Raw genomic sequence first — 27,386 nt, forward strand, 5'->3', positions numbered from 1 at the left:
AACCCTTCTGCTTTCTCGCAGTGCCAGAAGCAGAAACATAAGATGGTAGTTTTACCATTTTATGTTTCTGCTTCTCGCACTTCGAGAAAGCAGTGGGACGACGCTCCTCCGTCCTAATTGAGGAGCCGCCCCTGGAGGACACTGTGTGTCTCAGGTGTATTTCTCACACTGAAGCTAACCGAAGTGGCAGATGTGTCTGCTCTAGTGAAAGCACACTCAGGCATCAGATATCTCTCTACTATAATATGCCAGATGTGTCTCCTCCAGTAAAGACACCACAAAATCCACTCCATTGAAGGTCAGTTGAAGGAAGGGTCCAGCTTCCTCTCTCTGCGAGAGAACACCTGTAGGATACAGACACTCATCCTTCAATAAAGATGTTGGCGGGTGTCAGATGTGTCTCTACCAAAGAAAACACTTTCAGATGCCAGATGTGTCTCTTCCAGTGAAGACACTTGCAAATGCTATATGTGTAATCTGTTGTACAGATACTGTCAGATAAGGTCTTGCGAGGAAAACACTCGCCAGTGGTAGGTCCTTCAGTAAAGACAGTAGCAGGCACCAGCTGTCTCCTCTGCTGAAAAACATTTTAGTGGCAGGTGTATTTCTTCCAGTAAAGACGTTCAGGTGCCAGAGGTCTTTCTCCAACGAAGACACCACAAATGCCAGATGCTTACCTTCAAGTGAAGATGCAACTCTGGTGTTAGATTTTTTCCTCCAGTGAAGAGACTATAAGGAGGCAAATGTTTTCCTACAGAAAAGACACTGCAGGTGCTAGATGTGTCTCTTCAAAAAAGACACCACAGGTGACAGATGTGTCCGTCCAGTGAAGACCCTGCAGGAGTCAGATGTGTCCCTCCATTGAAGACACTGCGGTGCCAGATGTGTCTCTCCAGCGAAGACACTGCAGGTGCCAAATGTGTCTCTCCAGTGAAGACACCAGAGGTGCACGGTGTGTGTTTCCAGTGAAGACACCGCAGATGCCAGGTGTGTGTCTCGAGCGATGACACCCCAGGTGCCAGATGTGTCTCTCCAGTGAAGACACTGTGGGTGCCAGGTGTGTGTCTCCTGTGAAGACACTGCAGGTGCCAGGTGTGTGTCTCGAGCGATGACACCCCAGGTGCCAGATGTGTCTCTCCAGTGAAGACACTGTGGGTGCCAGGTGTGTTTCTCCTGTGAAGACACTGCAGGTGCCAGGTGTGTGTCTCCTCTGAAGACATCACAGGTGCCAGATATGTGCCACCAGTGAAGACACATCAGGTGCCAGTTGTGTCTTTCCTTTGAAGACACCACAGGTGCCAGATGTGTGTCTCCTGTGAAGACACCGCAGGTGCCAGATGTGTGTCTCAAGTGAAGACACCGCAGGTGGCAGATGTGTCCCCTGTGAAGACTCCGCAGGTGCCAGATGTGTGTCTCAAGTGAAGACACCGCAGGTGGCAGATGTGTGTCCCCTGTGAAGACACTGCAGGTGCCAGATGTGTGTCTCAAGTGAAGACACCGCAGGTGGCAGATGTGTGTCCCCTGTGAAGACACCGCAGGTGCCAGATGTTTCTCCAGTGAAGACACCACAGGTGCCAGATGTGTGTCCCCTGTGAAGACACCGGAGGTGCCAGATGTGTCTCCAGTGAAGACACCACAGGTGCCAGATGTGTGTCACATGTGAAGATACCACAGGTGGCAGATGTGGGTCCCCTGTGAAGACACCCCAGATGTTTGTCTCCAGTGAAGACACCACAGGTGCCAAATGTGTGTCTCAAGTGAAGACACCGCAGGTGGCAGATGTGTGTCCCCTGTGAATACACAGCAGGTGCCTGATGTGTGTCTCAAGTCAAGACACCGCAAGTGGCAGATGTGTGTCCCCAGTGAAGACACCCCAGGTGCCAGATGTGTGCCTCCAGTGAAGACACATCAGGTGCCTGTTGTGTCTTTCCTTTGAAGACACCACAGGTGAAAGATGTGTGTCCCCTGTGAATACACATGTGTGTCTCAAGTGAAGACACCGCAGGTGGCAGATGTGTGTCCCCTGTGAAGACACCGCAGGTGCAAGATGTTTCTCCAGTGAAGACACCACAGGTGCCAGATGTGTGTCCCCTGTGAAGACACCGGAGGTGCCAGATGTGTCTCCAGTGAAGACACCACAGGTGCCAGATGTGTGTCACAAGTGAAGATACCACAGGTGGCAGATGTGGGTCCCCCGTGAAGACACCCCAGATGTGTGTCTCCAGTGAAGACACCACAGGTGCCAAATGTGTGTCTCAAGTGAAGACACCACAGGTGGCAGATGTGTGTCCCCTGTGAATACACAGCAGGTGCCTGATGTGTCTCTCAAGTGATGACACCGCAGGTGCAAGATGTGTGCCTCCAGTGACACATCAGGTGCCTGTTGTGTCTTTCCTTTGAAGACACCACAGGTGAAAGATGTGTGTCCCCTGTGAATACACAGCAGGTGCCTGATGTGTGTCTCAAGTGAAGACACTGCAAGTGGCAGATGTGTGTCCCCTGTGAAGACACCGCAGGTGCCAGATGTGTGCCTCCAGTGAAGACACATCAGGTGCCTGTTGTGTCTTTCCAGTGAAGACACCGCAGGTGCCAGATGTGTCCCTCCAGTGAAGACACTGTAGGCGCCATGTGTTTCCCCCAGTGAAGACACCCCAGGTGCCAGATGTGTCTCTTCAGTGAAGACACCGCAGGCGCCATGTGTTTCCCCCAGTCTTCCGTTTGGGGCTTTAACAGGTTGGCACACAAGGTGGGTGGAGGCTGGCTTATTGCTATGACGTCAGCTGCTCGGTGTTGTGGTGGACTGCGAATCAGTGCGGCCTCTCCTCAGCACCGACGGTCGGGCACAGTTAATAAACAACCCCATCAACGGCGGAAACAAAATGAGCATTGCTGGGGCACTCGCATCCAACTAAACGAAGAATGCAATTAGGCTAAAGTACATGGTTTGAAAAATACTCACCGGCCTCACAATAATAAGCTCCCCTCGGCTCCCCGAAGAGAGGAAAGCGGGGGGTTCATTGATTGTTAGCAGAGTGGGATGCAGCCGTCAGTAACCAGCCAAAAGCTGTGTGTATGATAATAACCAACAGGGTCGTAAACGTGTAAGCAGCAATGCGTGCAGCGCGTGGGCCGTGTAGTGGCGCAGCCAGTTTGTCACTGGCCCTAGTGCAAGAAAGGAAATGGGCCACCTGCCGCTGATTGTGCTGTGAAATACAGCCATGCACAGAGTTCAGTGGGCCCCGGTACCACGGCGCCTGCTGCATGACCCTGGGCCTGTGGCGAAACGCTAAATGGTGCCACCTGGCAGAATATGACGAGAGACTGTGTATGGGGATAGATAACGTCATATCCTGGCATCCTTTTCCCATCCACGCATCTTTTCTTCTTGACTCTTAAAAGTCACCTGGATGTGTATGGGGAGAGAGGAGTCTATGTGCCCACTGGGATCAGCAGGCAGCTTCCAAGGAATTCTGAGGGCCTGTTCGCATCAGCAGGCAGCGTCCAGGGAATTCTGTGGGCCTGCTCAGGGTAGCAGGCAGCGTCCTAGGAATTCTGAAGGCATGCTCGGATCAGCAGGCAGCGTCCAAGGAATTCTGTGGGCCTGCTCAGGGTAGCAGGCAGCGTCCAAGGAATTCTGAAGGAATGCTCGGTTCAGCAGGCAGCTTCCAGGGAATTCTGTGGGCCTGCTCGGGGTAGCAGGCAGCGTCCAAGGAATTCTGAAGGAATGCTCGGTTCAGCAGGCAGCTTCCAGGGAATTCTGTGGGCCTGCTCAGGGTAGCAGGCAGCGTCCAAGGAATTCTGAAGGAATGCTCGGATCAGCAGGCAGCTTCCAGGGAATTCTGTGGGCCTGCTCGGATCAGCAGGCAGCTTCCAAGGAATTATGTGGGCCTGCTCAGGGTAGCAGGCAGCTTCCAAGGAATGTTGTGGGCCTGCTCGGTTCAGCAGGCAGCTTCCAAGGAATCCTGTGGGCCTACTTGGATAGACAGGTAGTTTCTAAGGAATTTTGTAGGCCTGCTCAGATCAGCAGGCAGCGTCCAAGGAATTCTGAGAATCTGTCCGCCCACTCATATCAGCAGGCAGCCTGCAAGGAACTATGGGGCATAAAATCAACAAATAGCGATATTTTTTTATCGCCGCGCATCACAGGATTTTATCGCTGAGATAACGTGCTATTAGCAACGTTTATCTCAAAAGCGATAAAATTCCCGGCGATAGCGGCAAAATCCATGAATATCGCTGAGAATACAGCGATATTCATGCATTATCGCTAACTGGGTCTTAGCCATTATATCCACCTCCCATTGGATATAATGGCTAAGAACTGGTCTGAGCAGGTGTTCGTTTTTGGAGATATTTGCGCTTAGCGCAAATATTTCCATCGCTACGCCTGTGTTAGTAATAGGCGTTAGCGATGTTAGCGACTGCTTTCAGTCGCTAACAGGTTGGGTACACCCACTTTGCATGTCATTGGCGATAAATATCGCTGACATGCAAAGCGGGCCCCAAACCGCTCGCTATCGCCTACAAGCTGTCGCTAACTGCTGTTAGCGACAGCTTGCTAATAGGGCGATAGTATTATCGCCGCTTCGCGGCCGAAAACAGCCGCTAAAGCAGCGAAAATTGCCTATCGCCCCCCTTGATAATATGCCCCTATGTGTGCTTCTCGAATAAGCAGGCAGCTTTCAAGGAATTCTCTGACCACCCTCGGATCAGCAAGCAGTTACCAAGAAATTCTGTACAGCTGCTCAGCTCATCAAGCAGCTTCCAATAAAGACTATGCACCTGCTTGGCTAGGCAGCCTCTACGGATTAAAGTCTTCGCTCCTGCTCGGATCGGCTGGCAGCTTCCAGTGAATTCTGTGAGCCTGCTCGGATCATTGGGTAACTGTCCTAAAGTCATTCTGCGAGGCGAGCTGAGAGCTCACCGTGCCTGCCTGTGCAACCCCCTCTCTGAAGCCCCCACAGGTGGTGTGTGATCTCATAGACACCTCGCCTCTCCATGCCCCCCTGCTTCTCCAGACCCCTGATAAGGCATGTGCGTGGTTAAGTCAGATGCGTTGTTCAGGCATGCGTGGTTATGCTTGCGTCATTCCGGGATGCGTGGCTCTGGCTGCGCTGTTCCAGGCGTTAACCCTCCCCTCCCCCTATAATAATGGTGCACTCCTCTCGCTCCCCCCAACAGCTGAATATTACTCAGAATTGCAAAGGGGCTCGTGTGACACCCCCAGCTACTCGTGACTTCAGCCCAAACACTCTCTCCTCTAGGACTTGTAGTTTTACTTTTCACATAGTATGTGACGCGCCATGTTATGAGGGCTAAAAATCAAGGTTAGGCTGAAGTTGTCTCACACAGGTGTCGCTCACTGACAGTTGTGGCCCACCAGCAATGGCTGAGAGTGGCATGGTGTGCCTGTCATTCTAGGTGGGCACATGTCACCAATTACACACCTAACCATGCAGGGGCTGCATGCACAGGTCTAGACTAGAGGTGGTGGAGTGAAACACGCCCATGCATGGCTACTCTCGGGTTGAAGTTAGATGTGGCGGTGCCTGGGTTCATGAAAGGGGTTGTTGCTGTCACTTGAACACCCCAGGCTCAGGAGTGTCACCCCTAAACCCTTGGAGTGCTCGTTTTCACACCTTTGGCCTATGGCTCCATTGGGACAGGCAAAAACATTTATGGCTGGGAAATCGAATACTTGCAGGGAAGCCTTTGAAATGTGAAATCTGTGTTCTCTTCCTTTCTGTCCTGAGGGGAGTTTGTTTACTCTATTTTCTGAAGAGCTACCTGAAGGTTCACCGAAAAACAATCTCAAAATGTGTTTGTGGCTAGGTGAGGGGGATAACGGAGCAATGGAAGGATATTCCAGAGTTATTCTGTATTTTATGAGGTCAGAGATGGAGTGGGAGGGAGCAGAAGAAAGATGTGGGGCAGTCCTCTTTGCGTTTCTATGTTTTGTAGGGAATATATCAGATGATCTCAGAGTCTTCCAGCTTTCTGTTCTTATTTCCCAGCTGTACTACCCTGATATGTTGTTTTACCAACATCAGATTCGATAAACTTCTGTTTCACATGCCCGTGTCTGCAGCAGGTGTATTAACATACCAGTGTCAGATGTACTAAGAAACGATTTACCAAGTGGCCACAATTTAAGCACCGACTTTTTGTGAATCAGTTCTCATTTGTGAAACAACTTTTGCACTTACTGGTGGGTTCGCAAAATCACTATTTGGAGTGTTTCCCAATTCGACCCACCTCACCAAAATTCATGAGGCAAATTGCAACTCACTCCAACTGTATGCACCACAGGGATGGTGGCCTGCTCGCGTCAACAGACCACTTTGTCTGTGAATACATTTAAATATAAATATTTTTTTAATGCAACCTGTTTTCCTTAAAGAAGGCAGTATTACATTTACGAAAAAAATACTTTAAAAAAAAGTGTGTTTGAGTTGCCCATGATCCCCTGACAACTTGTTTTTAACATTCCCAAAAGGGAAGGAGTCCCAGGGGTCCCCTTTCCTTTTGCAAATAGTCAGTAACCTATCAATGGTTACGTCCAAAACCGTGGTCACAGACCATTGATACAATGACTTGCAGTTTCAAAAGGGACGCCCAAAATATGTCCCTTCCAAATTGAGACTCGTTCTGCATTTCTAAACCCATTTTGTGATTTGATAAGAATTTCCCCAATTGCAAAATGGGTTTAGTACATTAAAAAAAAGTAATTTATTGATTCTAATGCTGGGATGTAGGGTATGCGTCTGCTAAAATGCTTCGTAAATCTGGCCCCACACTATTTACTGGCCATGAGGCCTGTGCTTTAACTGTGCAGACAAAATACAGATCATAGCAAAAGGTGACAGAGCCTCCCACTCCAGATATCTTGTTCGGATTGGAGCCTCTAAACTAAAAGCTACAGTTTCCTTGGCATGCGCTAAACTCTCTCAGCTATTACCAGCACATCATAACACCCAGAGACCTGAATGCTTGACTAGCTCAGTACGAATGTTTACCTGATTGCAGAAACCTATAAAAGCATGCAAGCAGGAAGAAGAAACGGGCAATCTTTGTGTGGAACATTTGCCGTAAAATGCATAAGGTACTGAATAAAAGGTGTTGCCACTGCTACTGTACTTAATTTTACTCATTTTTATCAACCACAGAAGGATGATATGATTATCTGGCTGCTCAAGAATGTGAAATTGTATATGAAATCTGCAGCGTGAGCAGCTCCCTGCAAATAACTTTTAAACCTCGAAGTATTTTGCCAGAAAAGGGATCTTTGTTCAACTTCCTCCTGGAGCGCGTTGAGCCAGGTTGATTATTAATCGTGCTCTGCTTGTCTCGGCGGTCAGTAAGGAGATGCCATCACGCCCTGCAGCTCAGAACAAACTTACTTGGCGAAAGGACACGAGGCCGGATGTGTCAGTACTAGGAATTCAGTGCTTTGTGCAAATCGGGATAGAGGTGCGAGGTGCGAAGGCCTCAGCACTTGTGTAATGCTGCACGATGCAAGGACAGGGGTGCATTATTAGAGTTCTGTGAAGGCTTTGGCACTTACGTAATAGTTCACAATGCATGGACAGAGGTGCATTGTTAGAGTTCTGTGAAGGCCTCGGCACTTGTGTAATAGTGCACAATGCATGGACAGAGGTGCATTGTTAGAGTTATATGAAGGCCTCAGCACTTGTGTGATAGTGCACGATGCAAGGACAGAGGTGGGTTGTTAGAGTCCTGTGGATGCCTCTGCACTTGTGTAATAGTGCATGATGCAAGGACAGGGGTGCGTTGTTAGAGTCCTGTGGATGCCTCTGCACTTGTGTAATAGTGCATGATGCAAGGACAGGGGTGCGTTGTTAGAGTCCTGTGGATGCCTCAGCACTTGAGTCATAGTGCACAAAGCAAGGACAGGGGTGCGTTGTTAAGAGTTCTTTGAAGGCCTCAGCATTTGTGTAATAGTGCATGATGCAAGGACAGCGGTGCGTTGTTAGAGTTCTGTGAAGGCCTTGGCACTTGTGTAATAGTGCACAATGCATGGACAGAGGTGCATTGTTAGAGTCCTGTGAATGCCTCGGCACTTGTGTGATAGTGCACGATGCAAGGACAGGGGTGCGTTGTTAAAGTTCTTTGAAGGCCTCAGCACTTGTGTAATAGTGCACGATGCAAGGACAGCGGTGCGTTGTTAGAGTTCTGTGAATGCCTTTGCACTTGTGTAATAGTGCACGATGCAAGGACGGAGGTGCGTTGTTACAGTTCTGTGAAGACCTCGACACTTGCGTGATAGTGCACAAAGCAAGGACAGGGGTGCGTTGTTAGAGTTCTGTGAAGGCCTCGGCACTTGTGTAATAGTGCACGATGCAAGGACAGGGGTGCGTTGTTACAGTTCTGTGAATGCCTCGGCACTTGTGTAATGCTGCACGATGCAAGGACAGGGGTGCGTTGTTAGAGTTCTGTGAAGGCCTCAGCACTTTTGTAATGCTGCACGATGCAAGGACTACAGTGCTTTGTTAGAGTTCTGTGAAGGCCTAAGCACTCGTGTAATGCTGCACGATGCAAGGACAGAGGTGCGTTGTTAGAGTTCTGTGAAGGACTCAGCACTTGTGTAATGCTGCACGATGCAAGGACAGGGGTGCGTTGTTAGAGTTCTGTGAAGGCCTCAGCACTTGTGTAATGCGGCCTCAGCACTCGTGTAATGCTGGCCGATGCAAGGACAGAGGTGCGTTGTTAGAGTTCTGTGAAGGCCTCGGCACTTGTGTAATGCTGCACAATGCAAGGACAGGGGTGCGTTGTTAGAGTTCTGTGAAGGCCTCAGCACTTGTGTAATGCTGCACGATGCAAGGACAGAGGTGCGTTGTTAGAGTTCTGTGAAGGCCTCGGCACTTGTGTAATGCTGCACAATGCAGGGACAGGGGTGCGTTGTTAGAGTTCTGTGAAGGCTTCGGCACTTGTGTAATGCTGCACGATGCAAGGACAGGGGTGCGCTGTTAGAGTTCTGTGAAGGCCTCGGCACTTGTGTAATGCTGCACGATGCAAGGACAGGGGTGCGTTGTTAGAGTAGGGAGAGGTGTGGCGCCGCGGCCAGGGCGACTGACGCTGGAATCTGGGGATCAGGGTTCGATCCCCGGCTCCGGCGGCAGGTTAGCCCAGCACCATGCGACTCTGGGCAATAGCTTGCTTAATCTTCCCGACGGCCCCCAGCGCCTAGAGACCCTAACGGGTGATTGTGCGCTATACAAATGTGGATTATTATTATTATTATTAGAGTTCTGTGAAGGCCTCAGCACTTGTGTAATGCTGCACGATGCAAAGACAGGGGTGCGTTGTTAGAGATCTGTGAAGACCTCAGCACTTGTGAAACAGTGCACGATGCAAGGACAGGGGTGCGTTGTTAGAGTTCTGTGAAGGCCTCAGCACTTGTGTAATGCTGCACGATGCAAGGACAGGGGTGCGTTGTTAGAGTTCTGTGAAGGCCTCAGCACTCGTGTAATGGTGCACCATGCAAGGACAGAGGTGCGTTGTTAGAGTTCTGTGAAGGCTTCAGCACTCGTGTAATGGTGCACGATGCAGGGACAGGGGTGCGTTGTTAGAGTTCTGTGAAGGCCTCAGCACTCATGTAATGGTACACCATGCAAGGACAGAGGTGCGTTGTTAGAGTTCTGTGAAGGCCTCAGCACTCGTGTAATGGTGCACCATGCAAGGACAGAGGTGCGTTGTTAGAGTTCTGTGAAGGCCTCAGCACTCGTGTAATGGTGCACGATGCAAGGACTACAGTGCATTGTTAGAGTTCTGTGAAGGCCTCAGCACTCGTGTAATGCTGCACGATGCAAGGACAGAGGTGTGTTGTTAGAGTTCTGTGAAGGACTCAGCACTTGTGTAATGCTGCACGATGCAAAGACAGGGTTGCGTTGTTAGAGTTCTGTGAAGGCCTCAGTACTTGTGTAATACCGCACGATGCAAGGACAGGGGTGCGTTGTTAGAGTTCTGTGAAGGCCTCGGCACTTGTGTAATGCTGCACAATGCAAGGACAGGGGTGCGTTGTTAGAGTTCTGTGAAGGCCTCAGCACTTGTGTAATGCTGCACGATGCAAGGACAGGGGTGCGTTGTTAGAGTTCTGTGAAGGCCTCGGCACTTGTGTAATGCTGCACGATGCAAGGACAGGGGTGCGTTGTTAGAGTTCTGTGAAGGCTTCGGCACTTGTGTAATGCTGCACGATGCAAGGACAGGGGTGCGTTGTTAGAGTTCTGTGAAGGCCTCGGCACTTGTGTAATGCTGCACGATGCAAGGACAGGGGTGCGTTGTTAGAGTTCTGTGAAGGCCTCAGCACTTGTGTAATGCTGCACGATGCAAAGACAGGGGTGCGTTGTTAGAGATCTGTGAAGACCTCAGCACTTGTGAAACAGTGCACGATGCAAGGACAGGGGTGCGTTGTTAGAGTTCTGTGAATGCCTCAGCACTTGTGTAATGCTGCACGATGCAAGGACAGGGGTGCGTTGTTAGAGTTCTGTGAAGGCCTCAGCACTCGTGTAATGGTGCAGGATGCAAGGACAGGGGTGCGTTGTTAGAGTTCTGTGAAGGCCTCAGCACTCGTGTAATGGTGCACCATGCAAGGACAGAGGTGCGTTGTTAGAGTTCTGTGAAGGCCTCAGCACTCGTGTAATGGTGCACGATGCAGGGACAGGGGTGGGTTGTTAGAGTTCTGTGAAGGCCTCAGCACTCGTGTAATGGTACACCATGCAAGGACAGAGGTGCGTTGTTAGAGTTCTGTGAAGGCCTCAGCACTCGTGTAATGGTGCACCATGCAAGGACAGAGGTGCGTTGTTAGAGTTCTGTGAAGGCCTCAGCACTCGTGTAATGGTGCACGATGCAAGGACTACAGTGTGTTGTTAGAGTTCTGTGAAGGCCTCAGCACTCGTGTAATGCTGCACGATGCAAGGACAGAGGTGCGTTGTTAGAGTTCTGTGAAGGACTCAGCACTTGTGTAATGCTGCACGATGCAAGGACAGGGTTGCGTTGTTAGAGTTCTGTGAAGGCCTCAGTACTCGTGTAATACCGCACGATGCAAGGACAGGGGTGCGTTGTTAGAGTTCTGTGAAGGCCTCGGCACTTGTGTAATGCTGCACAATGCAAGGACAGGGGTGCGTTGTTAGAGTTCTGTGAAGGCCTCGGCACTTGTGTAATGCTGCACGATGCAAGGACAGGGATGCGTTGTTAGAGTTCTGTGAAGGCCTCGCCACTTGTGTAATGCTGCACGATGCAAGGACAGGGGTGCGTTGTTAGAGTTCTGTGAAGGCCTCGGCACTTGTGTAATGCTGCACGATGCAAGGACAGGCGTGCGTTGTTAGAGTTCTGTGAAGGCCTCGGCACTTGTTTAATGCTGCACGATGCAAGGACAGGGGTGCGTTGTTAGAGTTCTGTGAAGGCCTCAGCACTTGTGTAATGCTGCACGATGCAAAGACAGGGGTGCGTTGTTAGAGATCTGTGAAGACCTCAGCACTTGTGAAACAGTGCACGATGCAAGGACAGGGGTGCGTTGTTAGAGTTCTGTGAAGGCCTCAGCACTTGTGTAATGCTGCACGATGCAAGGACAGGGGTGCGTTGTTAGAGTTCTGTGAAGGCCTCAGCACTCGTGTAATGGTGCAGGATGCAAGGACAGGGGTGCGTTGTTAGAGTTCTGTGAAGGCCTCAGCACTCGTGTAATGGTGCACCATGCAAGGACAGAGGTGCGTTGTTAGAGTTCTGTGAAGGCCTCAGCACTCGTGTAATGGTGCACGATGCAAGGACTACAGTGTGTTGTTAAGAGTTCTGTGAAGGCCTCAGCACTCGTGTAATGCGGCCTCAGCACTCGTGTAATGCTGGCCGATGCAAGGACAGAGGTGCGTTGTTAGAGTTCTGTGAAGGCCTCAGCACTTGTGTAATGCTGCACGATGCAAGGACAGGGGTGCGTTGTTAGAGTTCTGTGAAGGCCTCAGCACTTGTGTAATGCTGCACGATGCAAGGACAGGGGTGCGTTGTTAGAGTTCTGTGAAGGCCTCAGCACTCGTGTAATGGTGCAGGATGCAAGGACAGGGGTGCGTTGTTAGAGTTCTGTGAAGGCCTCAGCACTCGTGTAATGGTGCACCATGCAAGGACAGAGGTGCGTTGTTAGAGTTCTGTGAAGGCCTCAGCACTCGTGTAATGGTGCAGGATGCAAGGACAGGGGTGCGTTGTTAGAGTTCTGTGAAGGCCTCAGCACTCGTGTAATGGTGCACCATGCAAGGACAGAGGTGCGTTGTTAGAGTTCTGTGAAGGCCTCAGCACTCGTGTAATGGTGCACGATGCAAGGACAGAGGTGCGTTGTTAGAGTTCTGTGAAGGCCTCAGCACTCGTGTAATGGTGCAACATGCAAGGACAGAGGTGCGTTACAAAAGCTTTGTATAGGCCACAATACTGAGATATTAGAGTGCAGGCGTTTGAGGAAAGAGATCCATTCTGAGAGTTTTGATGACATCATGGTACTGGGGGCAAATGCCCACTGTGGGTCAAGACAGAGGTGCATCATAGGAACTCTTTGGACTGCCAGGTATTAAGAAGCCAGTGCGGTGGAACTGTGAGAGCAGGGCGACGCCTCGGTACCAGAACACTTGTCCGTAATGCGGACCGCAAAGGGAGGTCACGGGGAGACCCTTGTAGATATCGTGACATTGCTATACTATGGACCACTGGATCACAGGACTGAGAAGCATTGTACTAGCGTCACGGATGTGTCAGCGGTAGAATAGCTGTGTCTGAGGCAAGCCAGGGTGAAGACCTCTTCAATCTCTCAGTAATTGTGTATCAGTGGTAGTGCAGGACAAAAGAAATCTTGTTTCTTTACATTACTGCTTCCAAGATGACTAATTACTTTTCAGAACATCCTCATTCCTCCCAGTGTCACTCAGTAAACGTCCCCACTGCTTACTCCGTCCCCTCGCGTCTCTCAGCTTCCAATTCAGTTGGACACACTGTATTTCTTGTCGGGCACCCCACCCCTTTGTGCCACTGCACCATGGCACGGCCCTGCATGGCCCTTGTCACTCTGTCGGGAGCCGGGCGGATGGTGGTGAGCCTGGCACGCGGCGTGAAGAGGAGGCGGGCGCTTTCCATGGGAACCGGCTCTCTAAAGATTTAGGCTGGGCCCGGCGCCAGTTCCTGGTGTTTGCGCGGGGTTTATGGCAATGTTTACTAGCAGCTCACAGCGGCTCCGTCATCCCACTCCCCGCCCTTCCACGGGCCTCCTCGCTGTCTGTGGGAAGGGTGCGAGGCCGGTCGTGCCACCATGGGACGGACTGTTGATACAGAGAGGTTGGACAGAGCTTGTGGCGAGCCCTGTTCAACGCAAAGTAGAGACCCGCATGAACCCAGGCTCCTTTCAGCTGTGTGACGTCAGTAGCCTCGTGGCCTGGGCACAGTACCCTGGCCACAGCTAGCCACTGGAAGTGTCCTCGAGGGCTGTCACTAGTCTCCCTTTTTAATGGGCAGAGCCGGTCTCTAGGGCTGGCACTAACTTCCCTGGGCACAACCAGTCCCTAGGCGCTTGTCACTAACGTCCCTGCTTTCTCGACACATCTAGTTTCTGGGGCCTGGCTCTAACATTCATGTTTCCTGAGCACATATAGTCTACAGTAACTGAGACTAACCCTGCTGATTCCCTGGCACAGCTGGGCACTGTTCCCTTGCATTTGCCTTTTAATCGTGGGCACAGTCTGCCATTCGCCACTCTATTTTTTCTCTAGCTTAGAAAGTACCTGGAGTCAGCTGGCATTAACTTCGGTGCTTCCTGGCCCCACCTGTTCCCTGTGACTTTCACTAATGTCTTGCCTGGGCATATCTTGGCCATAGGGTCTACCACCATGTTTCAATGGCACAGTGGGTCCCTGTTGACTGATGCTCATTTTATTATCGTAGGCTCAGCCAGAGCCTGGCGCCTGGCGGCATACTTCCCTTTATAATGGGTACATGTAGTGCCAGAGTCCGACGTTCATCTCCTGTTTTCCTGAGAACAGCCAATGCCTGCAGGCATGCACTCACCTCTCTGTTTCCAGGATTTAGCCAGTGGCTGGGCCTGCTGGGCTGTCACCACCAGTCCCTGTGATCTGACACCATGAAGAAGCGCTTAATTTGTAAAAGAATGAGCGCCCGTACGCAAAAGCTGTGCTCAGGCGCCCGCGGCTAGTACTATTAAATGACGTTGCAGTGAATGCCAAGGCTGCATACCTTTGAATTCACCTGAGCCCTCTTTAATCCACTCCCAGACACGGCCTGCCTTTTATATCTCTCTTACCGGCCCTTGCATTCTCCCTTTGCAATGTTTTTTCTGCCTTTCTCTTCATCCTACTTTCCCATTTGTGTGTTTTTCCTCTTGCTCTTGGTTAATATCTACTGAGGAAAAATTAGTGCTGGTCCCAAAAAATAAGTCCTGGTCCCAAAAAAGGAGTGCCGGGGATCCCACCAGCAACCACCAGCTCAAATTAAGCACTGCTGTGACCCCTGTGTCCTACATAGAGCCAGACCATGGTGCCTGGCACCACACCCTTTATTCCAACTGGAATTTGGTGAACAGAGGGTTTTACTACTCAGGCAGAAATCCAAGTCTTCACTTGCTTGACATTACCTGACATTATTGTTGTTATTTTGCATTTACATGTCGCACAATTGGCCAGGACCGTTGATCACAAGAGCCCAGCCCTCGCTGCCCCAGTCAGCCCATTTGTAGCTGGCACGGGAGTGAAGGGGGCTGTGGCAAGAGATTCAGACCACACTTTTTTCTGCCTGTGACTGGCATCGCAGATGTTCTAGATGCCCCACTTGATAAAAGCACCAGTGTTTGCAGCCGCGTGAGCATCTTCTCAATGTCCTCGTGCTCCCCGTGGGGATGGACCTGCCAGCGCTCCTTGACTGACGACATATTTAGTGCATTACAGCCCCATGCGGAGAACACCTGTCTTTAGAGAGAGTTACCGTGTTCAGGTCAGTTGACTTCCTGTCCAGTAGGAACTCATATTTGGTAAGACACGGGTCAATCCAGTGATTGGGTCCAACAGAAATGAGACCATGACACGTGTGAAGCCAATCATTGATGCACCAGAATCCAGCACAAGAGGTAGAACAGTCCTAAAACAACTAGACAGGAGTATGGGCCATCGACACCAGGAGGCACCTGACACAGACCCAAGACAAGAGCCAGGCCAAACGTGGGGCTCCCAGAAACAGACCACAAGCCATGCTTTGGGTATCAAAGAAACAGGCACAGTATATTGGTCAGACCATGCATTATAGACTTTAGAAAAGAACTAAGATGTGGGTCAGCACAGGAGCTTTGTATCTTCAGTAAGAGGCCTGCAACCTCGAACAACACATTAGCTCACTAGCTTCAGAAACAGCCTCTGAACATGAGTCATGCCAAGGGTTTGAGGTCTCCAAAAACAGAGCAGAGACAGGAGTCAGGCCAGGTATTCGGGCTCTCCAGATACAGAGATGGAACAGGAGCAAAGCCAAATGGTTGGTGTGTCCAAAAACAGACTCAAAACATTGGTCAGTCTATTTATCCATTTATCACCCAAAGCTTTGGGGGTCTCCAGAAATAGACCAAGAGCACTGGGCATCAGAAACACTTGAGGTTGTCCAGCACAAGATACTTAAAAAAAGGTTGAGGGACAATAAGAAACAGGACGCGTGACAGCTCTAACAGTGGGGATCACCGGAAACAGACACGTTGGTCTACTCAAATATGACAATCTCCTGAAAAAGAACAGAGACTGGAGCACTAGACCAAGGTTTTGAAAGCTTCAGAAACAAACTGATGTTGTAGGTTAGTCTGAGGACAGTGTGCTTCAGGATTAAACTTGGGACATTCATCCTCCCAGCCAAAACTGACCAAAGACAGAAACAGATCAAGCATTTATCCTTTTCTGAAACAAACCTAGAGCTTCGTCAGCTCACTGGTACCTTCATAGATACGGATGAGTTCATGTCTTACTCCTGTAAGAGCAACATCTGGCTTATAGTCAGAGCTGAAGGCACTCTTTAAAGGCAGAGGTGGGCTTTCCAGCCACAAGAAATGAATGAAGGACTGGTAACACGCTGTTGCCATTACTAGTGCTTCCAGATTGTGGTGGGCACACAAGGCACATGGACACGTTTGAAGGATGCTATTTTGCATTTAGCATGTTACTATCAGTGCTTCGGCCCCCAATCCCTGCTCTCCTTGTCCTGTTTGCCAAAAGTCAAGCTTGTATGCATGGTTAGCAATAGCACAGTGTATGTGGACGCACTTTGCTTCAGTGGTGGCTCCCAGGAAATGCCCTTTCCATTCCCCTAAACTCCTCCAGTTTCCCAGAGATCATCAAGTGTCTGGTGGAAGCGGGAACTGGCCTTCCCTAATATATTTGCTGAAGAGACTGGCATGCCTCTTACTCCCTGGGGTGTCACCTTTATGCTCCACCTGACAGCTCACATCGGAGCGTGATTGACAGGCGGGAAGCCTGCTAGCTGCTTTGCTTCAGATTCGATTACGGTACGGACGCTGCCCCGGGCACATTCCCTCCTTTGTTCCAGGAAAAGCAGTGCTGACCCGTCCTGCCACCTAAACGCTGCCGAGTCTCTGAGGCGGGAAGACCACTGGAGCGCACCTGCTCTGTGGGCCGCGGTGCTGCGGAAGAGGCATTTCATCTGCATCCGAGCCGGGCCCGGCACTGGGCCTATTGTCCCCGCGGCAAGAAAAGAGCCACGGGCGGCGTGGAAGAGACGGCCGAGCCGGTCGGCACGGGCGTCCTGCTTTCAAATATGGCGCCGGCTTTTCATCCTTCTTCCTTTTACTCTGGATATGTGGGAAAGAACGGGTCAGTGAGAGCTTCCCGCTAAACGTTTGTACGCATGAGGTGGAGGCATACATAGCCAGAGACCCGAGTCAGGCGGGAGACTCGCGATTTTAAAGCAGAAAAGACTTTACCTAAGGTGCTTCTGTGCATCAAGGGAGCGAAAAGTTACCGTGCAATTCAGAGACACTCTGGCTTTACTGTAAATGAAACTTTTCAAACTGCATAGATATATATTCCGCAACTTAAGCCTATTGCAGTCTATAAAGAACAACTAAGAAGAACTTGCACGGCACTATTTTACATAAAAAATGAGGTCAGCAGCATTTCCAAAGAGATGACTTTCTGGCGGACTTCTATTTTTGTGCACAGTTGGGAAAGGGTCTGCCCCTAGCCTTGAAGTCCGCCTGCAATTTGACATACATGAGCCGCGGCAGGGTACTCTAAGGGGCAATTAGCGGTTCCTTGACAGGCCGGTGCCTTTGAAAGGACTGCATGTCTGGAACATAGCCAGTCACATGTCAAGGCACTCAGTGCGAATATTCAGGTGAACGAAAGGAAAATACTTTTTCTTTTAAGTGGTTTTATGCGCCTTGAAAACATTTAGTTATGTAGCACGTGCAATATAAATCTACATAAAGTAAAATAACAAAATAAGTTATGCACACAATGCAATTTTAATTGTTTTGGGTGCATCTCTGTATTCTAGGCAAATTTCTCGTCTGTTTGCAGATTTATATTGGTGCAGGAGTTGGTCAGTAGTGTTTTCAGTGACTATTCCCATACCAAGGCGGCAGTCAACATGCATATCTTCTTTGTGTGTGTCTCACCTATATTGTGATGTGCCTAGAGGTGACTTTCACTGTTTGCAGTAAAATCTGCTTGAAGAGGTGCAGGGCCGGCTCCCTCTTACCATTTGACAGTGACGGCCACAGTGCTCGCATGATACCTCACTCCAGTATACAATGGTTGTGTCAATCTTTAGGGGGGATACAAACTTAAGAGATTTCTGGGTTCTAGTTCTACCCCATCCTGGTACTCTCTCCTTTCACACTCTCTCGGCTACCTCCTCTCCTCTCTGTGCTGTGCTACGCTCTGTGCAAAACCTGCCCTCCAAAGATTGTTGAGTTTAAAGGTAAGCAAGGTGATGTTAGAGGTTTGTCCTACAGAGGTTGGTTAAGTGAGGTCAGAGGTTAGCAAGAGAGATAAGATGTCAGCCTGTATGTAGGTAGGCCAGTAGTCCGCCCAGTGAGGTCATAGAGGTCAACCCTGAAAGCCAGAGGTATACCCAGTATGATTAGTGATCTACAAAGTGAAAGACAGAAGTTAGCCCAATAAGGTCAGGGGTTGATCAATAGACATAAGTACTGAGAGTTTAAAGAGAAGCTGAGTGAGGCCAAACCTTGGTCATTAGAGGTTGCTCTGGTGAAACTGATGGCCGGACAATGAAGTTGACATATAGAGGTCAGTCGATGTAGTTGAAGGTCATATACTGTATATAAAAGGTTGGTCCTGCTAAGTCAGCCTGGTGAGGTCAGAGGTGTATGCTGTGCTTGCATCTCATGCTCTTGCTGCTTGCCTTGTTCTGTCTCTTATATCTTTTTCTTTTCTTGTCCTTTCTCCTAATTCTCACTTGCCTCTTGGGTACCTGCTGTCTCTGCCCTGGCAGGGAAGGCCGGATGGTGGTGCTTTCTTTGGTCCTGGGAATCTCCGAACAAGACGACTTTGCCAATATTCCAGACCTGCAAACAGCCGGAAACCAGAACTCCCAAGGGGACAAGAGGTATGATGGCACAGAGAGGGTCACTGCCAGGAAGGCATTTTCTTCTTTGGGGTTAGGAGGGAATGATCAGGGGAAATTCTTCGGGCGATGTTCCAAGGGAGAAACAAGAGGAAGAACTTTACTAGACGTGGAAGGCAAATACCTATTCCTTGAGAGTCCCTGCTTCTTCACATGCAGCCTGGGTTACAAGGTAAACTTATGCTCTTACACCAGGTCACAACAAGGCAGAGGTAGTTACACACCCTGCACCAGTCACTGTTCCTGGTCAGTGTGGCCATTGTGAAGAGTTTGCTGTCTGCGTTGGCACACTAGCCAACCAATATTTTTAGTTATGTTTTGTCCTAAGAACAGTGCTACGGTGGTCATAGATTTCCAGATATGGAGGTCATCGATTTCCCTAACACCATGTCCAGCAATTGAGGTCATGTTTCACCTTCCATGAGTATTTAGCCATCTACATTTTGTGTCACCGTGAGATATTGTCCAATCCTTAAAATCACGTGTTCCCTTAAAGTACCCCAAGCTTTGGAAACTATTGATTCCTGATCACAGATCCTTGCTTAAAAGTTATTGTTGCTCTGACAGCTTAGAAATCCTGTGGTGGCACGAGAGCATGTCCAGTTAGAGTACTACAAAGTCTGTCCTGAAAGACTACAAAACACAACATGCCTGCAGACATCTAGTATTTAAAAAAAAAACCTTTTCGGAATAAATTCTGTAATCCACATACAATGCTTTAAAGTTTGACCCTTGTTCACGGAACATAACATAGTAAACATTGCAGGTAATTGTGTCAAATAAATCTCTAAACTAACCAGCCTTTGCATAATGTAGTCCAACACTATCCTAACACCCCAAATGCTGAACATTTAGGCCTGCGAAACCAAAATGTTTAATATGTTTACCACCTCTACTAGAGGGGCAAAATCAGGCTGAATACACAGCAGTCAATCCATACTGACAAGGCATTTTTTGTATTTAGCTTAAGATGATAGAGCCCAATAATATCTGATGGCTGAGATAGTGGTTCCCGTGGAAGGCAAGAGATAATCCATGAACTTCTGAAAGTTTCCAAACTATTAATTGCACGTTACCCTGGTATACTAGCTCAGGAGTGACTTCACCTGGACTACGAAGTAGATTTACAAAAACAAATGTTTTTATTTATTTATTTAAAGTTGCAACCTTAAAACACCAGGAAATAGCTGCATCTACATACACAATACAATCAAATAAACAGAATTCACTGGGTGCTGCATTAAGGAGGTAACACATGCTTACATTTGAGTTCATACATAGTATTCTAGCCATGGAAGGATAGTCACAAATAATTCATGATGGCAGTGCAAATCTTAGCAGAAACTAGCTTACCTCAGTGGCAGGGTCAATATTATACTAATGAGCTACAGAGGCGGTTGAGAAAGCAGGCGGAGAAGGACAGTGACTGGGTTAACAAGTACTCCTGGAAAGGCTCCGAGGTCCCAGGGTCTGCTAGAATGCAGGATCATAGACCAGTATATCGTTAGCTGCTCTTGACAATGTGCCGTATCTAATAGCCACCCCCAGGTGGTGGGTGCTCGCCCCCAGCCCACAATCAGGCTACCCTATGCTTAGCATGGAGCAGTGCCATCTCTGCCGGGAAACCTAGGAGCACCAGCCCTGGTGAAGGGTGTAGTTGTAGATGAAAAATGTCTGAGAGGGTGGGGAAGACAGCAATCCAATATGCCAAAATTGGGGGACAGAGATAGGCTAAGTGCATGAAATTGCGACCCCCCACCCCCGCCATGACATCTGGAGCACTCATCAGTAGTTCGTAGCCTATATTTGCACAGTTTGGGCAATATGCCTGGTGAAGAAAATGCAAATGCAAATGGATAAGGAGCTGCAAGGCCCCTTGCAAAGTTACTCGCAAATGGTACCCACGCCTGAGATTTGAGGTGCGTTTCTTGTAACAATGCAAAGTTAATGTTGTGGTGCGTCAAATAGGCAGTACCCTCAGTTTTTTCTGTGGATCACTTCGGCCACACACATTCCAAATGATAAAGTTGACCTCGAGTGTCTTAGTGGCAGGCAGTGACAAGTGACTCAGAAGTAGATGAAAGGAAAGAGGTAATAATGATAGAAAATCCATGTAGGTTTAAAGGAGTGAGGATACCATACTTGGGCAGGGCAATAGGGTGTATTAGGACTCTCACCTGTCCTTCCTGACATGTTTTATTACAATGAAGATTATGGCATAGGGAGGAAATGCATTACCAAAAAATGTGCTCATGTCTAAAGGAAAGCATTTTTAAGAAATATAGATATATTATATAAAAAAATAAAATATAAAATATAAAAAAATATATATATAAAAAAAATAGAAATCAAATCTGCTTTTGAATCTTATGTTCTACTGGGGATCCTCTTAAGTTTGTGGTTGAGCGACAAGGCAAATAGTTCTACCTGTACAGGCTTCCCAATGAGGCTATCTGTTCAACTACTCTCCCAGCCAGACCCTAGTCACTGCTGTACTGGAGCAACCTCAACTCTCAATCTGCTATGGCATTTGAAAATCCTGGGAGATATTCCACCTGGCCCTTATAATATCTATAACAAGAAGTATCCCGCCCATTAAAAACGAATATTGAACATGTTAGATATAGGCACAATTCTCTACTAAGGAGGTCTGATCATATATATACATATATATATATATATATATATATATATGTATATATATATATATATATACATATATATATATATATATATATATATATACAAACCTCGTTGTATGGTAACCCTCACACACTCTAATAGTGACAAATCAACACAATACTGGATACAAATTTGGGACGCGATATATGAAGCATATTGTCAAAAATGTCCTCTTTCAGCATCATTGACCATTTCGCTTAATATGACTGACATGCAGCACTTGACTAATCATGGCGAGGTGGTTTGTCATGGCATTATATGTTGGAAAATGATTTTACGAAAATGAAATTCCCCATGGTTTTTATGCACTCAAACTTGTTTAGGGAAAGGAGACACATGGCAGGACACAAGATAATTATATACAACCTGAATATTCAGATTGAGGTTTTTGATTCTATATAGAAACATTTTCTAGATACCGAATGAATGTATTAGATTTAATCAAATATCTATTATTTCCATGAAAGGATCTTAGAAAGTGCAATAATGACTTGCTCGGGCCAGGGTAAATTGTTCATAAAATATAGCAGATTAATCATATGTCTTTCCTGATAGGATCTTAATCAATATCTTAAGCTCCAGAGCCAATTGCTTACAGAGCTAGACACAAGGCACGAAGAGATTTCTTCTTAATATGAAACCAATGATAGGTCCTTTGTCTTTTTTAATCTTAGTTTATAAGGAGACAAATGTCTACATTTATGTTTGACTTAAGTTACCTGCGAGAACAAAGATAAATGTGTGAAGTTATTTGTTATCATTAATGTTGTATTTGTTATCCTCTTCTGACCTAGAAATATGAGACTGCGGATGTCTTAATTATAGCTGAGTATTTCGCAACAGTTTCCCTACATGATTTATTCATATGATGAAACTATTAAATAAAGAATGAAATACTAAACACTAGTTGGGCCAGTAAAAAGGTCTAAGAACAGGCGATTCTCCTTTGTGGACGAGAGGGTGAGGCCATCCACTCTGGTACTTTGTAGAGGTGCCACAGGAACTGCACATGTGCAGTCCCCGATTAGGAATGAGTCCTCTTCCTGTCACTGCCATTACTCTTGTGGCTCTCTGTGGCCGCTAGTGGCCTTATGTACCAATTGGTTCATTCCCCAAATTCCCCATATACTCTCTCATGTTGCTATTATCATGAGGCTCCTCTTGCCTGTGAGTGCAGCCAAAAGCTCTAAACATTCCTCTACATAAGGGTCCAGTCATTACTTTATTCATCTAGCCCTTGAGCTTATCTTCTGTTCTTGCTGAAGCTTTGGTCTGGTGGTAGCCTTTCTAGCAGGGGCGGTTTCTCCATTAGGGCTCTGGGACTTCTTCCCCCTGAAATTCCTACACATTCCTATACAAATATGAAACCGATCGATTTATTTAGAGATATGATGATATCTCTAAACAATTTGATGTATTTAACTCTGGGCTGTCTGTCCCAGGCTGCCTGCCCCACCTCGTTTTGAAGTCGGAGAAGGAAGCCAGGCAGTAAATCAACTTTCCAAACTGTGACGCACAACACAGGACTTACTGTTCTAAAGCCCTTCATTGCCATTGTATTCTATAACAGTATGCTCTACAGGCCAGTGACGTTTCAGCGTCATGGTTTCAGGTGTTGGAGTCTCCATCCCTGCGTTAGAGCAGCCGTCTGTCATTCACAGGCATAGATCCCACCCTTTCCTATTCGCCACATGCAGGAGTGGAAGCAAGCACATGTGTTTTGATGCCTTATTCTCAGTAGTGGTAAGTGTTAGAATGCTAATCCTCTAGTATGTATATTGTGCTGCGACCCCTCGCCACGCTAACCTCCCCCACTGTGACACCCTAGGCCCTGGCTGCACATCCGCTGGCCCTGTTAGAAGTGGAGCTGCTGTATTTGTTCCCTTGCGATATTGATCTCAAAGACGACGAGGCCAAGGGTCGTGTTCCCTTGTGAAGATGATACAAATATCAGAGCCCTATCTTTGCTCTTAACAACATTCGTGCCAAAAACATGGATTGATTGACGAACAATGAGTGTTACAAAACATTAAAGCAGTGCATGGCACCGATTTAGTTCCTCTCTTATTTTTTCCCGGTTTACTTAATCTTGCCTTCCTCAAGTGTTAGCTATTTAGTCATGTTGTGTTTCTGTATTTTTTTTCTGTGCCTACTTTGAACCATGCCAGGTGTTTATGAGGGGCTTTGATAGAGATATCTGACTGAAGTCAAAGTAAAATGCCTGTTAGTGGGTAAGCCTCTCTGCACAGCACACAGAACAATGGCCATGTATTCCAGTTGCAATTGCAATTCTGTGGGAATGTGTGTGAAGGGTGCGTTTGTTGGAGATCTTCGCATCTTACCGTATGACATTAGCCTTCAAGTCTGATGTAGGAAAGGCTCCTTTTGGTCGGGAGGAATAATAGGTAGCTCTCCATAACGGAAAGTGGCAACTATACGAGCACACCTTTATCAGGGCAAACTTTAAATTTCTATATGTTCCTTAATAATGTATCTGCCCTGAAGAAATACTTGAAATACTAATATCCTATATGCCCTTTTTTGCTTCAGCCTGAGCCCTGTTTAAGACTGGACTTTTGGTTTAGGCTAAATATAAATTGCTTTATTTGCACCGTAAAACACTTCTGAAACTTCCCAAACACATGCATCATTTTACTGCAGAGGTACAGTTAATACCTTCTCTGTGAACACCATCAGACAAGAGAGTTCAATATGAAGCCTCTGACCTGGGAGTCAACATGCCTGATCTCCATTATTTTTGGAGGTGACATTTTTCCGGCTATGGAGAGTTTCCCCTCACCTTATCGTAAGGATGTACACCAAAACCAGGGGCTGCTCTCACCAGAGACATTCAAATATCCCTGGGAGTGACCCCTTTGATCACCATCTAACCACTACATTTAGGGCATCATTAGGATGGTGGGCGGACTTTGTCCGCCCACCTTCTCGACGGTAAAAGGGACTGGACGCCATATGTGCAGGGGTCCCCTGTGTGAAATTAGGATGCGCCTGCCACACTGCAGGGCGCATCCTGAATTTTTAACATTGGGGCGGGCGGTGCGTACAGCACCGCCCGCTGCAATGCCATAAAGACATGTTGTGCATGCACAATGTGACAGGCACCGTGCGGTGCCTGCCATGTTGTACATCCACATGTAGGGGGGTACCATAGGTACCACCCATGTGCCCCTTCCCCCCCCCCAACACCCTGGGGGCCCGCAACGGGCCCCCAACCTAGAAGACCACATGCCTTTCCGTGGCAGCAAAGCTGCCATGGAAAGGCTCCCTCCCGTCTGCATCCTGATATGGATGGCGGTGTCTAGAAGACACCGCCACCATATGAAACCCTTTTCCGACCGATCGACTTGTCGAACGGGCAGATGAAGAGAAGTGGGAGAATAGATTTCATCAGTGGCAACATCTGTCAGAAACCCATCATCAAGATATAGGAGAGTCAGGTGGTCCAGTCCTTCAATCACAGGTTAAACTGCACAAGCGGATTACAACCTCTATCTAGTCAGCATCAGAGCATACTTTCCAGGTTTTCCAATTTTATCATTCCTTAACTATTATAATTTAGTGAAAGGGGCTCAGTCTAAACACCATAAGAGGACTCCAGTAAGCACAAAGGAATGTTTTTACAGATGATGCTCACACGTTACATACACTGACTAATTTATTAATTGCACCAACTCACGATAAATGGCTTACAGGCTGCTAGCAGTGATGGGCAGTGCTGTGCCATAAAAGGCCCGAGGAACCATTAATGGCCAAACTGAGCCTCTTTCATATGTGATCTGAGCTCAACTAATTTGCTCCATGCTGTCCTCTGCAGTATTCCTGTTGGATGTCAAACAGCACACTATGGAGACAAAGCTAACATCAAATAACTTGGCGTTTGTCACAAAAGAAAACAAATCTGAAAACATAACTTTAAATGGTTATAATCAACCATTATGTGGTGAAGAAAAGGTACAAAAAACACGAAACACTTCGGCTTCAGCTTGTGAACTTGTCTTCCCAGAGCCTAAATCTATAACAAGCAGGTTGGTCTGCAGGCGAAGCTGATGGCCAGAGAGCTCCCCTCAAGGACCCAAGTGCCACTGTGCTCCATCCAGGCTAGATATCCTGTGGATAAGTATGAACAAAGACACCTCGACTGGGGATCATGCAACAAGCGCCTCTTCAGCCAGTTTATCAGACTTTTCATAGTCCCGTTGAGTGTAAAAACTGTGTGACGCGCAGACTTGAGGTTTCATGCACTCTAAACTGCCGAGAATGTGAAATGTGAATGTGTGTAGATAGGGAAGGCAATGTTCTCACCAGTCTGCAAGCCACAATGCAAGACGGCGTGATATGCACAGGCTACTGAGAGTTGATTCTCATTTACATTTGAATGCACCACCATGGGGGGATAGGGGTACACAAATAGGAGGATCAACTTTACATTGGTCGCTCTGGGAAGAGGCTGGTATCCAAACGCTAGAGGATATAATGCGGGGAGGTTCATGCAAATCTTCAAAAGAGTTATAAGAGGGCTTTGATCTACCCACCTCCCCAGTTTCAAACTACACACAATTAACCCGCTGACTGCACTCCAGACTAGGCCTCCCTCCATACTCATTCCAATGTTCATCCATCAGGGCATACCTAAAGATCTGGGGAACCTATACAGGAGCTGTCTCCGACCTTTACAGCACTATAGTGCATGGCCTTTTTTCATCTAGACAAACATCTACTCCCAGGCGACAGTGGCAAGCTGATACGTGGGCAGGCATAAGAGCCCTTCACAAACAAGGCCTTGGAGAGTCTAGAAGTAAGTTTAGCTGTTACAAAATACTACATAAATTCCACTGGTCCCTATAGATCCTACATGTCTTACACATGTGACCACATTGAGGTTCTGGAGGTATGGACACCCGGATTGTGATTTATACACACAGTCTTGTCCTGCACCAAACTAACACAATACTGGACACACATTTGGGACACGAAATATGAAGCATATTTTCAAAAAATGTCCTCTTTCAGCATCATTGACCATTTCGCTTTATATGACTAACATGCAGCACTTGACTAATCATGGCGAGGTGGTTTGTCAAGGCATTATTATGTTGGGAAATGATTTTACGAAAATTAAAATTCCCCATGGTTCCTATGCACTCCTATGTTTAGGGAAAGGAGATACATGGCAGGACACAAGAGAATTATATACAACTTGAATATTCAGATTGAGATTTTTGATTTTATACAGAAATATTTTCTAGATACCGAATGAATTATTAGATTTAATTAAATATCTATTATTTCAATAATGGCTTGCTCGGGCCAGGGTAAATTGTTCATAAAATATAGCAGATTAATCACATGTCTTTCCTGATAGGATCTTAATCAATATCCAGGTGGCAGAGCCCATTGCTTACAAAGCTAGACATAAGGCACGAAGAGATTTCTTCTTAATATGAAACCAATGATAGGTCCTTTGTCTTATTTAATCTTATTTTATAAGGAGACAAATGTCTACATTTATGATTGACTCAAGTTACCTGCGAGAACAAAGATAAATGCGGGAAGTTATTTGTTATCATTAGTGTTGTATTTGTTATCCTCTTCTGACCTAGAAATATTAGACAGCGGAGGTCTTAATTATAGCTGGGTATTTCAGTGATGATTCGCAACAGTTTCACTACATGATTTATTCATATGATGAAACTATTCAATAAAGAATGAAATACTAAACACTAGTTGGGCCAGTAAAAAGGTCTAAGAACAGGCGATTCTCCTTTGTGGACGAGAGGGTGAGGCCATCCACTCTGGTACTTTGTAGAGGTGCCACAGGAACTGCACACGTGCAGTCCACGATTAGGAATGAGTCCTCTTCCTGTCACTGCCATTACCCTTGTGGCTATCTGTGGCTGCTAGTGGCCTTATGTACCAATCAGTGAATGTTTGGGGGGGAAGTCCATGGGATTTGCAGCACATCCGTAGGAGGAGAGGGGTCAAACTGAGGGCCTCATTTACAAAGAATTAGCGTAGGGCAGCTCCACAAGTCATTTTGCTGTGATGGC

At 47.5% G+C, this 27,386-nt stretch overlaps 1 protein-coding gene across 2 annotated transcripts in view; it reads left to right on the forward strand.

Annotated features, from left to right (window-relative positions):
* Positions 1–27,386, forward strand: part of SYT7 (synaptotagmin 7) — an 812,643-nt gene that overhangs the window by 486,503 nt on the left and 298,754 nt on the right. The window contains exon 7 of one of the 2 annotated variants that reach the window (XM_078680614.1): positions 18,505–18,618. The exons of the other annotated variant lie outside the window; for it this stretch is intronic. Coding sequence (XP_078536740.1) covers positions 18,505–18,618 — 114 coding nt within the window. The remainder of the gene's footprint in view (positions 1–18,504; positions 18,619–27,386) is intronic. 2 annotated transcript variants of the gene reach the window in all.

The sequence above is a fragment of the Lissotriton helveticus genome, chromosome 3_1 (genome assembly GCF_964261635.1).
Source record: "Lissotriton helveticus chromosome 3_1, aLisHel1.1, whole genome shotgun sequence".
Taxonomy (NCBI): Eukaryota; Metazoa; Chordata; class Amphibia; order Caudata; family Salamandridae; genus Lissotriton; species Lissotriton helveticus.